Source organism: Pinus tabuliformis, chromosome 9 (assembly GCF_031772625.1).
Source record: "Pinus tabuliformis cultivar Carrire ecotype Pingquan chromosome 9, CPIR1, whole genome shotgun sequence".
NCBI lineage: Eukaryota > Viridiplantae > Streptophyta > Pinopsida > Pinales > Pinaceae > Pinus > Pinus tabuliformis.
In genome coordinates this window covers 1,188,124,378-1,188,137,350 of record NC_142307.1, presented here as the reverse complement: position 1 = coordinate 1,188,137,350, position 12,973 = coordinate 1,188,124,378, and the positions used below count along the sequence as shown (strand labels likewise).

General features: G+C 38.5%; 1 protein-coding gene across 1 annotated transcript in view; it reads left to right on the top strand.

The window, feature by feature from the left end:
* Nucleotides 1–12,973, top strand: part of LOC149152803 (protein CHROMATIN REMODELING 35-like) — a 381,887-nt gene that overhangs the window by 108,647 nt on the left and 260,267 nt on the right. The window contains 1 exon segment of the mRNA XM_089443610.1: nt 10,840–10,981. Within this exon segment, the coding sequence (XP_089299736.1) occupies nt 10,840–10,981 (142 nt within the window).

Genomic DNA, 12,973 nt, shown 5'->3' with positions numbered 1-12,973 from the left:
TTGACTTTGTACTATACACATGTTAGGGTAGGATGCATTGCATAGTGATTTTTGCATTAGAACTAACCACATTTGATGTTTCTCATCATAGATTAGATTGCATATTAAAAAAAAAAATGTTTATAAGCTAACATTAAGCATGGGTGATCATTAGACATCGTGAAAAGCATGCTGCCCCGTGGCTTTGATCTTTTACATGTGCAGATAATGGGTCTACAGTGACCAAGAGATTGCTGGAGTTCTCATGACCTCCTGTTCAAAGCAACCTCGTCCACTTCTTCGAGAGATCACGTCCCAGTTGGAGCTAAATGTTACCCACCACTTTGTGGGTAACATCCCTAGGAGAAATTTTTCTCCATGATGAGCCTCAATCGGTAGCCAACAACCCGTTGATTCCTCCTACTAGATCGTTGTGCCATTTATCTATCACTTGAGCTAGCCATGTGGTCCCTCACCCACTTGTATTAATTGTATGTTTGAAGGTGGGCCTCCCGAATCTAAAGGAATGTCTTGTCATTTGGTAATTGAGTATTGGGTTTACTTAGCATGGATACTTCTGGGTATGGACTGATGGGGGGATTTGGTGGAAAGAGTGGACTTAGTTTGTGCTCCCGTCTCCTTGATCTCTTTTGGTTGTTAGCCTTAGATCTTAGTCCCGTGGGATCTCCTTTATTGACCATTTGGTTGTAGGGTGGTACTACTTGGGAAACCCCGACTTTGGGTGCATGGTCCTGCTCCTTTGTCCACACATATTACTCCCTTCCCACTCACTATATCCCCATTCATATTTTCTCCCACCTGGGTCCACATTCCCATTCTGGGTCCACATAGGGCTAGCCTCCCTATCCCCTTGCCCCAACCTTGGTTCAAGCCTAGAATGATGCCCCGGATGTTGAAGTAATTTAAAGAAAAAGTGAAAAGCATAAATGACCACATTTAACAGGAAATTGTACCACAAAATGCAAAAGATGGTCAGGACAAAAATAATTAGGATGTGGCCAAAAGCCATTACATGAGCTCAACCCCCAATCATTGGCCATCACCCTGGTTCCATACGCCCTAGATAAGCCTCCTCTATCATTCAGGAACCGATGATTGTCCCAACCCCTGGAGGGCAATAAATTGCCCTACCTAAAAGGAGGTAATCACTGCTCTATTATACACATCATGCTCTTGTCCTTTGAGCCATGTGCAGTTAATTAAAGGAAATTCATAAAAGGAAAAAGCCATATAAAAAAAGGTGGAAAAATCAAGGTTGGGGCACCTCATGTACCACGACTACTCCCTCCTATACATTATATACCCAGGTTTGAGATTCCCCTTATCTAGCTACCCCTATGTGTTATGCAACCATCTCACAAAATAGAAGAGAAGATAGAGCAATGACTTCAAAATCAGCCTCTTCGAGGGGGAAACCTCCTTTACATTACACAAATGAACAATTCTTGGATGATACAAATGACAAAACCTCCTTTCTATATATAGGAGTCTAAGGGGTCACAATATAATCAAAGCCGACATAACAATAATAATATAAGGGCACAACAATAACAATAGTGGTCTTCTATGGGGCACAATAATAACAATATGGGGACAATAGGGGCACAACAATAACAATAAGGGCTACAATGACAATAGTAATGGGGGAATCACTAGTATTATAGGGACCTAACATGCCCCTCTCCTTCAAAAAAGTGTTGTCCTCAACGCTTGAGTAGTTCTGGATGCTTCTATATAAAATTCTCATCCTCCCATGTGAAATCTTCAGTGGGTAAGTTCTTCCACTTGATGAGATACTCCTAAATTGATCAATTTCGTCGCTGTCGAGTTCTTGTTTCTGTGACTGATTCAGGTTCCAATATGATTTTTCCTTCCTCGTCAAGTTCTAGCAATATTGTTTGAATTGGGAGCTTGTCACCTATAACCTTCTTTAAACATGAAACATGGAAAACTGGGTGCACTCGGGAAGCTGTAGGAAGCTCCAATTTGTATGCCATAGTACCAATCTTTTGCAACACCTTGTATGGACCATAATACTTTGGTGATAATTTATTATCCTTCCTAACTTGCTTGAGGGACATATGTTTATATGGTTCTAGCCATAGAAATACCCAGTCACCTACATCAAAGCTTCTTTCACTGCGATGTTGATCTGCCTGTTGTTTCATTCTATTTTGCGCCAAAGTGAGGTTATCCTCTAAGAGTTGGAGAACCTGTTGTTGATGCTCGATGTGATCTTCCACTGCTTGAACCTTAGAATTTTCTCTTAAATATTATGTGATGGACGGTGGATGATATCCATAAAGTGCCATAAATGGGGTCATTTTTGCTGTAGTATGGAAGAAAGTGCTATACCACCATTCAGCGAGAGGCAACCATTTGACCCATTGTGCCTGTTTATCAGATACAAAGCAACGAAGATATCCTTCCAAACATTTGTTTACTATCTCAGTTTGCCCATCAAATTGATCATGGCAAGATGAGCTATGAGCTAACTGAGTACCAAGACAAGAAAATAATTTTGTCCAAAAATTTCCAGTGAAAATGGGATCTCTGTCACTTACAATAATCCTTGGGTTTCCATGTAGCTTTTGAATTGTTTCCATAAATGTAGTAGAAACTGTACTGGCTTTAAATGGATGAGATAATGCACACAAGTGTGCATACTTAAGTTGCATGAAACTCCGAAACGTTTCGGAGTTTCCGAAACGGGTACGTTTAGAAACGTCACCTCCCAAAAATGGAAACGTTGGTCGAAACGTCGGCCGAAACGTCATATATATACATATATATAAGTGAATAACACATTATCTTTGCAAGAAAAAAGGGAATAATACCCATAGATGACAATTTAGAAGGAAAAACAATTCTATATTAACTCTCATAGATGATTACATGATGGTTGAGTTTCGGCCAAGTTTCAGAGTTTCGGGTATGGGTATGGCCTGAAATGTCGAGTTCCTAGAAGTTTCGTGCAACATAGGTTTATACTTGGTAAGTCTGTCAACTACCACCATGATGACACTCTTTCCTTCGGACTTGGGTAAACTTGTGATAAAATCCATTGAAACCTCTTCCCAACGCTGACTTGGAATGGATAAAGCTTGTAATAGACCTGGGGTCTTAATTGTTTCAACTTTATTTTGTTGGTGAACCAAACATTCCGCCACAATCTTTTGAATATTAGATTCAAGGCCCTCCCAAAAAAATTATTGCTTAACTCTGTTGTAAGTTTTTAAAAATCCTGAGTGCCCTCCTAAGGGAGAGGTGTGCAATTCCATAAGAATCTTTTGTTTGAGTTGGGAATTCTTACATAGGTATAAGTGGTCTTTGTACCATAACAAATCATTTTTCTAGCTAAATGTATCAGATCTACTGGGATCTTGTTGTATCTTTTGAATGAGTGCCCACACTTCTTCGTCATTCTTCCATTCATCCCTTGCTTCGTTTATCCAATCTGGTTGGAGAATAGAAATGGTGCAAAGCAATGCTTCCACATCCTCATCTTTTCTTAAGAGTGCATCTTTCACAACATTTTGGTTCCCTTTTTTGTAGATTATTTCAAAGTCATAACCCAACATCTTTGTGACCCATTTTTGTTGCTCTTCTAAAGATAATCTTTGCTCTAAAAAGTATTTATGACTATCATGATCCGTTTTTACCTTGAAGTGTCTTCCCATTAGGTAGGGTCGCCATTTCTTAAGTGGATGTAGTATTTCCAACATTTCCTTCTCACAAATAAATTTGTGTAAATACTTTCCTTTGATTGGACGACTTTCGAAAGCAATGGGTCTTTCTTCTTGCATTAAAACAACACCAATTCCATTTCTTGAGGCATCACATCCCACAATAAAGGTTTTTATGAAGTTCGGCGTAGCTCAGATTGGTGCTTGGCACATTTCCTCTTTAAGATGTCCAAAGGCCTTCGTTGTTTCTGGAGTCCATGAAAATGCATCTTTCTTCAATAATGTTGTTAGAGGTGTTGCTATTCTCCCATAATTCTTAACAAACTTGCGATAATACCCTGTCAACCCGAGAAATCCTTGCAGATGCTTTATGGACGTGGGGATTTTCCATTCCTTAATGGCTTTAATTTTTCTAGGGTCTACCTGAACACCTTCATGAGATACAATATGACCCAGATATTTCACCTCTTGTACTCCAAAGAAACATTTGGAGGTTTTTGCATATAATTGTTTCTCCTCCAATATTTTGAGCACCCTGTCAACATGTTGAACATGATCCTTCCAAGACTTGTTGTAGATTAGTATATCATCAAAAAATACTAACAAAAATTTTCTAAGGAAGGGTTTGAAAATGGAATTCATCAAACCTTGAGATGTAGAAGGTGCATTGGTAAGGCCAAAAGGCATGACCAAAAATTCCTAATGACCCTCATGAGTTCTAAATGCTGTTTTCAGAATGTCTTCAGTTTTCATTATGATTTGATGATACCCTGAGCAAAGATCCAACTTGGTGAAGTAAATTGATCCATGCAATTCATCCAATAATTCATCAAAGACGGGAATGGGAAATTTATCTTTAATAGTGAGCTTGTTGAGCTCCCTATAATCCGGATACATGTGCTATGATCCATTCTTCTTGTGCATCAATACCATTGAAGTAGAGAAAGAACATTGACTAGGTTGAATTATACCAGCCTCTAGTATTTCTACAACCATATGCTCAATTTCACTCTTTTGGGCATAGGGATATCTGTAAGGCCTGATGTTTGGAGGAACACTTCCTGGAATCAAATGAATAGCATGATCATGATCACAAATAGGTGGGAGGCCTTTGGGAGTCTCAAAAACCTTGGAATGATTGTCCAAGGCTTTTTTGAGATCTGGAGAAATGGATGATTTTGGCATGGGAACCTCTAGCGAACATAATTGTGCAATTATGCCTCGTTGTTTTTTCTTTAGAAGCTTTGTCATTCCGTTAGAGCTGATTATCTTTCCCAGTTTCCCTGTGATACCCCTTAATTCAACTTCCTTTCCTTTCGAAAAAAAATTCATGAAAAGTTCTTGAAAATTAAACGCTATCGTACCCAAAGATTGTAGTGATTGGACTCCTAGTACAACATCAGCACCACCCATTGGAATGGAAAGCATTGGGTTATTCAATACATATTCTCCCATGGATAGCTTGATATTATGGCACTTTCCAGAGCAATTTATGGTTCCTCCACTTGCAATCATCACTTGACACTCTGGTGCTGGATATAGGAAGTAATTCAATTCCTTGGCTATCTTACAATGAATAAAATTATGGGTACTACTCGAATCAATCAACACTATTACCTTTTTCTTTTTGATATGTCCTTCTATCTTGATAGTTTGAGGAGTTGTAATTCCAGCCAATGCATTACAAGATATGGTCGGATTGATTTCTTCTCTCTAGGGTTTGTTCCTGGTGTATATCCTGTTCTTTTGATGTTTCTTGTTCCTTTTCTTCCTCTTCACAATCTATGTAAAATAATTTCTTCTCAGCACATTTATGACCTTTAGTGTATTTGCTATCACAATTGTAACAAAGCCCTTTTGCTCTCTTTTCTTCCAACTGTTGTGGTGTCAACCATGTAGGTTGTGGAAGGCTAGGGGCAACAACACTTCCATCTTTATAATTGTGAGCGGTAAGCTTCCTTGTTGCCACAATTTTGCTTTCCATTTTTCTTGCCAACCTGAATGCCTTCTCCAATGAATCAGATTCCCAAAGGCGAACCTCATGTTGGATGTTATCTTTTAAAGTCCCTATGAACACGTCAATCCTATGCTCCTCTGGAATATCTTTTACCCTTATATTCAATTTTTGGAAGTCCTCAATGTGCTCTATCATTGAACCGTTTTGTTTGAGATTTATCAATTGGCTAAAAAAGGTGTTGCTTTTTATATCCTCGTAATGTGTTATCATTTCTTTCGTAAAAATTGTCCAAGTGACAATTTGTTTACGAGTGCAAAGCCATTGATACCATACAAACTGATTTGGTTCCAAATATAAAGTTGCAATGCGTACCTTTTGTGTGTTTTTCACATTTGGAGATCAAAATATTGCTCCATCTGTAGTATCCATGTTACAGGATCCTTGATTAAACTTCCTTATATCGATCTTTGGAACATGGTGGGTTTTCAGTCCAATGTTAGAGTCTATGAAATCATGATTAACATTTCTTTTGTTCTCATCATGAGTTTCCTTTACTACCCTTTCACCATTAGTAAGCATTTTTTGTAGCAACTTTGTCAAATCTTGCAAATCTTCCATGTTGCCTTTAACTTTTTCTTCTATACCATCCATCTTAGCTTCCACGTCTTTCTTTAAACCATCCATCTTAGCTTCCAAGCCTTTCTTTAGACCATCCATCTTAGCTTCCACGCCATCCATCTTAGCTTCCACGCCTTTCTTTAAACCATCCATCTTAGCTTCTGTTACTTTTTGTGAGAGTGAATTTTGTTGCACTTGGTTTTGTAATTTTGATATATCCTGTTGCATTTCTTCCTATTCTTCATAAGTCATGCTAGAGCTTTCAGATTGCTTACTAGGTGTTTCCATTTTTCTTTCTTCGAGGCATCAATTAATGATAATTATGTTTCGCTATGCCCTTTGAATTCCTTGAAACTAATTTTTCAAACCAAACTTACGCAAAATTTAAAAAAAACTACACACCTTTTTTCACTTTGTAGGAGCTCGATATTGAATTTGTTGTATCTCTGTAATTTCGGATCTCCAAGGTCTAAAATTTTGTCCAGCAGTAGCCCTCTGAGTCCTCTTTCCAAGCCCGCATGTTTGATCAAGATTGGATTTTCCAAGAAAGAGTTATGTCAAATCTCCCACGATGATCGGATTATAGACTAGTTCAGTAGAGAGAACTTGTACGAAGTTCCACGTCTCACTATTTCAACCTTCGGACCTGAAACCGATACACATAAAACTACAGGCCGTCCTCTTTCTGTAACTTTTTACGAAATTTCAATCTGATTCTCAGAGAGAACGTTATGAAGATTTTCCCCAGGTTACCTGTTTGAGATATAATTTGGGAGCCTGTAAAAACCCTAACTTCCTTGGATCATATCTCTGAAAATATAGTGAGACAAGATCTAAAATTCGTACCTGAGGTTCATCAAGATTTTGGCTCAAATGGGTTTTAATTTTAGCTTTTGAAATTCTGTAGAAAAAACATTATAGTGAAAATTCCACGACTACCTGTTTGAGCAGCGAAACCCTAGAATCGAAAGCTTTGATACCAATTGTTATGCAATCAGCTCACAAAATAGAAGAAGAGATAGAGCAACGACTTCAAAATCAGCCTCTTCGAGGGGAGAACCTTTTTTACATTACACAAATGAACAATTCTAGGATGATACAAATGACAAAACCTCCTTTCTATATATAAAGTCTAAGGGATCACAATATAATCAAAGCCGACATAACAATAATAATATAAGGGCACAACAATAACAATAGTGGGCTTCTATGGGGCACAATAATAACAATATGGAGACAATGGGGGCACAACAATAACAATAAGAGCTACAATGACAATAGTAATGGGGGAATCACTAGTATTATGGGACCTCTCACTATGCCCCATTATGTGGCCCAGAAATGCCCCCCTCATTCCCTATTCCGTCTCACCTATTTGTCACTTGCCACCCCCATTAGAAGGGTGTACCTTGGACATACTATCCCCTCTAAGGGCTGAAACCACCTAATGAGGTACTTGGCTAACCCCTTTGGAGTTTGGAGACACCTGCACATGCTAAAGACCACTACAGAAGGGCATGCCATTATGAAGTGCCCACTTTGTTAACCATGGTTTGTAAGCTCCTTTATTCGATTATTCTAATGACTGATTGTACTAGAATCCTAGGGGACACATTGGATCTTATGCAAGATTGCAGGTGGTTTCCATTTGGGTTTGGCTACCCTATATGGGATCCTGACCCCTTAGAGGTCCACATTTGCACATGTAGGGTGTACATAGAGAGCCATGGGCCAACACAGCAGCAGACAACACTCCACAGATCTTCATGGATGTTCAAAGTCTACTAGCAATCCACTTTTGGGACGATGGTGACATGATTGGTACACTATGCCCAGCAGGCCCCCACAGGAGCCCAACACTCTTGGCAGGGGTCCCAACACTTGTATGATGTCATGGCAGCATTCATTCCACCACCTGGACCATTGCAGAGGATCTACAAACATCACCGATTCATATGGAGATCCATGGGGTCATTGATGTGTCGTCAGACCTACTGAGAGAACCACAGGTCTACTACTTGGAGAACAAAGGGCCACCCCGTTGTCCATCATATTCCGAGGAATTTATTCCTCAATATGGCACTTCAGGATATTATTGAGCCTTTGGAGGGCCCTACAACATGCATACATCATTATTTGACCCCTTATGAGGCTTGTTTTTACATTATGAGCTAGTATGGTGGGCTTGTCACAATTAGGAGTTATTATTTGCACATTATTTTATCTTTAGGGGCCCATAGGGTAATTCGAATTCCTTAGGAGGCTACATATTGATGTTAGATACATTCATTTGTATCATCACTTGAATTGGGATCTCTCTAATTATAGAGAATTTTCGCACTTTTTCCTTGGTGGATACTTTTGGAGATGAATGAATTTTGATACATGGATTTGGGCTATTTCTCTTGTCTTGGAGCTTTATTGAGCAAACAAAATGCTGGTTGGATATACTCTATAACGTTGTAAGTAAATTTGATGTTATTATTCTTGTTTCTGCATACTACTAAAATTAGGGCTAGTTGTTGCATTATCGAAATGTGGAATTGAGCATGTTTTAGCTAATTTAATGTATGGGCCAATGTTATATGAATGAAATGTCTTAGAGATTTATTTATCTCAAGAAGCTTGCAGCTTTTGCTTTGAAGTATAAATGCATGAAGGTCACTTTTCTTTTCTTTCTCTCAACATCGGACGAAGTTGATTTTCTGGGCCTCCTTGATCAAGAAACCAAGTTCTTACTCATCATTATCCTTGACTCCATATCCCCAAGTGAACTAGGCACTGATCCCTCAAAAAGGGTGATCATTTCAACCCCATTTTAACCATTTTCCCCTTTTTACCCAAGTCTAGTCCCATTAAGTCACCTAGGGCATCAATTTCCCAGGAATTGACCCAAGGAAAAAAATCGATCTCCTATAGGCTACTGCGCGGGTGGATCCCCTCCCTATCCTCCAAATTTGAGACAATTCTAATGGTGGAATCTCCGAGAATCTCAAGCCCTAGCTTTAGGATTGAATTGTGCCTAGGCATCCCCAAGGCTAGACCTCAATGGGATCAATTCAACCTTTTGAAGAGTGTATTCTCGTTTGGTTCTTTCCCCTCACCTTGTCCAGGATAGGAACATCATTGGTTGCTACATTCTATCTCTGAACCTGTGCTAGGTCCACTTGGCCCTGTGTGGTCCCACTTCTCAATAAAGACTATTTGTCAAGGACCATTTGGGAATCCAAGTTTCCCAAGGATAATAGGAATTGAGAAATGTGTTCATAAGCCTATCCTTTGTCCCTCAACCCTCCAATCCTTGCCCCTTATCCCTAGTGGACCAAGTCCCTTACTTAAAGAGCAAACAAGCTCCATTATTCACCCCATCCTTCGGGAAGGGTTTTCAAGGTCACTTCTCACCTATCCATGACATATACTTTACAAGTGAATCCCTACACTACTGCAACTCCTCCCGTCGGTGACAGTCTGTAAAGAGCAGGGAGACTTAGCTGTGGTGACAGTGGGCTAAGCCTCCACCATTTCCCTTAACCTAGCAGTTTCCCTCTTAGGAACCCGTTTAGGTCCCCTGCTGGTTTGAGTGTCCCATAGGTCATTTTGGTTTTGTGGATGATTTAATATAATACTTTCTATCTATCTCAGTGTCTGTTGTCTCTGTCTCATTTTTCAAGGCATTGATATCTGTCTTGAAGAGCTTTTAGCTGCTGTTCTAAATATGTGTTTGCTTGGTTCATTATATTGGTATATAGTGATATGTGTTGGTTGTATCATTATTAGAAAATGAAACGGTATATGTATCCTGTGATATCTTTTGAATAATGTAGCTTCTGTACAACTTGGCTCATAACCACTAAATCTTTGCGCTGGTGTAAGCTTTTCCTTTAGTTTTTGTGGGTCTATAGATTTCATTTTTTTAATCACCCTTGTTTCTAGGAGAAGTCTCGTTTTAAAGCTGTTACAAAATTGAGATTCATGAATACTAAGTTTCTTCCTTGACAGAATATTATTTAATCCTACATTGCATCAGCACCTGTTAGAACTAATATATCCAACTTTTGTTTTTCTTTGGGCTCTCAGCAACTGAACAATCCTTATTTCTCTCTGTTCTTATTTAGTCCTTATGTAGAAAGAAGAAAAGGAAACAAGACTGTACCTAAATTCTGGTCCAACAAAAAATTGGCTAACACTGGCCAGCACCTACTGCTGCTCTAGGTGAGGGATCTGAGAACTTCAATGCAGTCATTCTAGGTAGAGGGTTCTGAGCATCGGGTGACGAAGACGAGAGGAGTGAACTAATTTCCAATTAACCTCTCCGGTATAACTTCAGCTTGAATAGTATATATATATATATATATATTATAAATGCTTCTTACAGTGATGGGAACTTTCTCAATTTTTGTAATTAACATCATAAGAATTTTGAATTCTGAACATATAGTCTACCTGGCTTATAAATAGATTCATTTTTTTTATACTTCTCATTGTGGAAATGTTGAGAAAATTCTTCTAGGAACTAGAATTTGAACATTATGGATATGCATCTTGATTGGGACTGTGTTAAACAATTGGTTACTGCAGGTGAAAATGGGAAAAAGAAAGCATTCGGACTCTTGGGTAACAGAAAGGGACGAAATACTGTCGACTAGAGCTGTATCAACTCGAGCTCACCTCTGTTCAAAAGACCCCCATGAGAAATGCACTGCATGTGCATCACCTATGAGTATGACTTGGTGTTTATATTATGCATTTTTTGTATGTAATTTCCAATAAATGAAAGGAATAATCAAGAAATTAGTCTACTATAATAGTTCAGTGAGAGGAAGAATTTTATTGTTTACCAAAAAATGGGAACCTTCTTTTCTTCTGCGATGGTGAACAGTAAATTGCTGTGGATTTCCACCAGAAATGTTCATCACAAAAGTTCTTACAAGTTTTGCAAACTCTTTGTTATGTAGTGTTTTACTTAAGATTTGATATTACTAGCTTACCACTGAAAATACTAAAATAAGTTGACATTGATATATAATAAGCTAAAACAAAATAGCACACCATCCACACAAATGAGCACAAGATTTATGATGGAAACCCAATGTGGGAAAACCCAACCAAAAGCTGAGGACTATGCGCAATGTTTGCAGCAATTTTCAAGACATCCTAACATCCTGTCGAACTAGATCTCATGGATTTGTAATAACGCTTTAACTAACTTATCTAAATTTCCAGAGTTTTTTTTCCATGGATTTTCTTCAGGAAAACACACCATGATTTTTGCTGAGAAATTCAATCAATTTAAACAATTAGAAATCGAGCAATCACAAAGCTTGTACATAATTCTACTACGAACCCCAACTATTTTATTTATAATTTTGAGAGCAAAATTACATCAATATAATTTGAGGAAAACCTCATGGATAAATCATCTAGAATGCTGGGTTGGATATTTCTTCAGCAATTTCACTGGCACTCCGGTAACTCAATCCCTCAGCATTTATCAATCTGGCTCTCCTGGAAATATATAATGTTCCCAAGGTAAAATATGCTAGTTTTAATTCACAATTTTTTAAAACCTTTCTTTGATGCATTTCTTCAAACATTTCAAAGAAAAACATTTCGTCAAACACTTGGAAGGAAAAGTAATAAACACATGCAACAGAGATATATGAGGGACAAAATGATGATTCTCTGATGCGAAGATTTACAATACAATGACAATCTGCTGAACCTGACTATAGATCTGGCAATAATGAAACAAATCGGCCTGTAGAAGAACTGATCTCGGTCTGCAAAAAACACTGGAACCTTCAGCAACTTTGCTACCCTCTCTTAAGGATATGACATCAGATAATGATGATCTTGTCCCAGTTGAATAATTCGACCCCTATGCTAATAAATCCACCTTCCAAACAGATTCGAGCTCGTTAGAAATAAGATCACAATACTTGATGGCTTAGCCTTCTAATAACTGAGTTTGTCCACAAAATAATGCTAAACAATTTCTGCCTCCAATCCAAATGAAATAGGCCTCCTGATATATGTGCCTTCAGCCCTCAAGAGAGGATCTCTGTCTCTGCTATTCAGCCTCTAGTTAGATCACAAGAATCCAGCCTCTGAATTGATGCTAGCTACAGGAATTCGACCCTCAGATTGGGTCTCCAATTGTGAGTAATTTCAGACCTCAGATGACACAGAAATCTTCCAAAATTAACCCTTCACCAGGCTGAGGAATTCGACCTCTTTGCAGATAAATATTTTGGCCTTCAAATATGCTGGTCTGATCTCCACAATAGATGAAATTCGTCCCCCAATCAGTGAGGAAATTCAGCCTTTTGAAAAGTCTGGACTCTGCCTCTTATTTGAGATGGATTCGGCCCCTTCAAAAGTTGACTCTTTCTGCTAAAGGAAAGGACCTTGTTCTCCAGATAACAGGGCAATTCAGCTTCCTATTGTCACAAATATTTCTGTCCTGAAGGTAACTCATTCTCCCACTGTGCAATTCGGCCTTTGCAAAGAAGACCCTTGGCCTCCACTAAAGTAGTGCTCTCGGCGTTCTTTAAAATGATGTTCTTGGCCCCTGCAATTTGTAATATCCCGTTTGGATATTTTCATTAAAATATCAGGAAATTGCTTTATTTAAATTACGTCATAAATGTTTTTAATTGAATTTCACATTTTCACCATGAAATCAATAGCACACATAAAATTTTTCTTTACA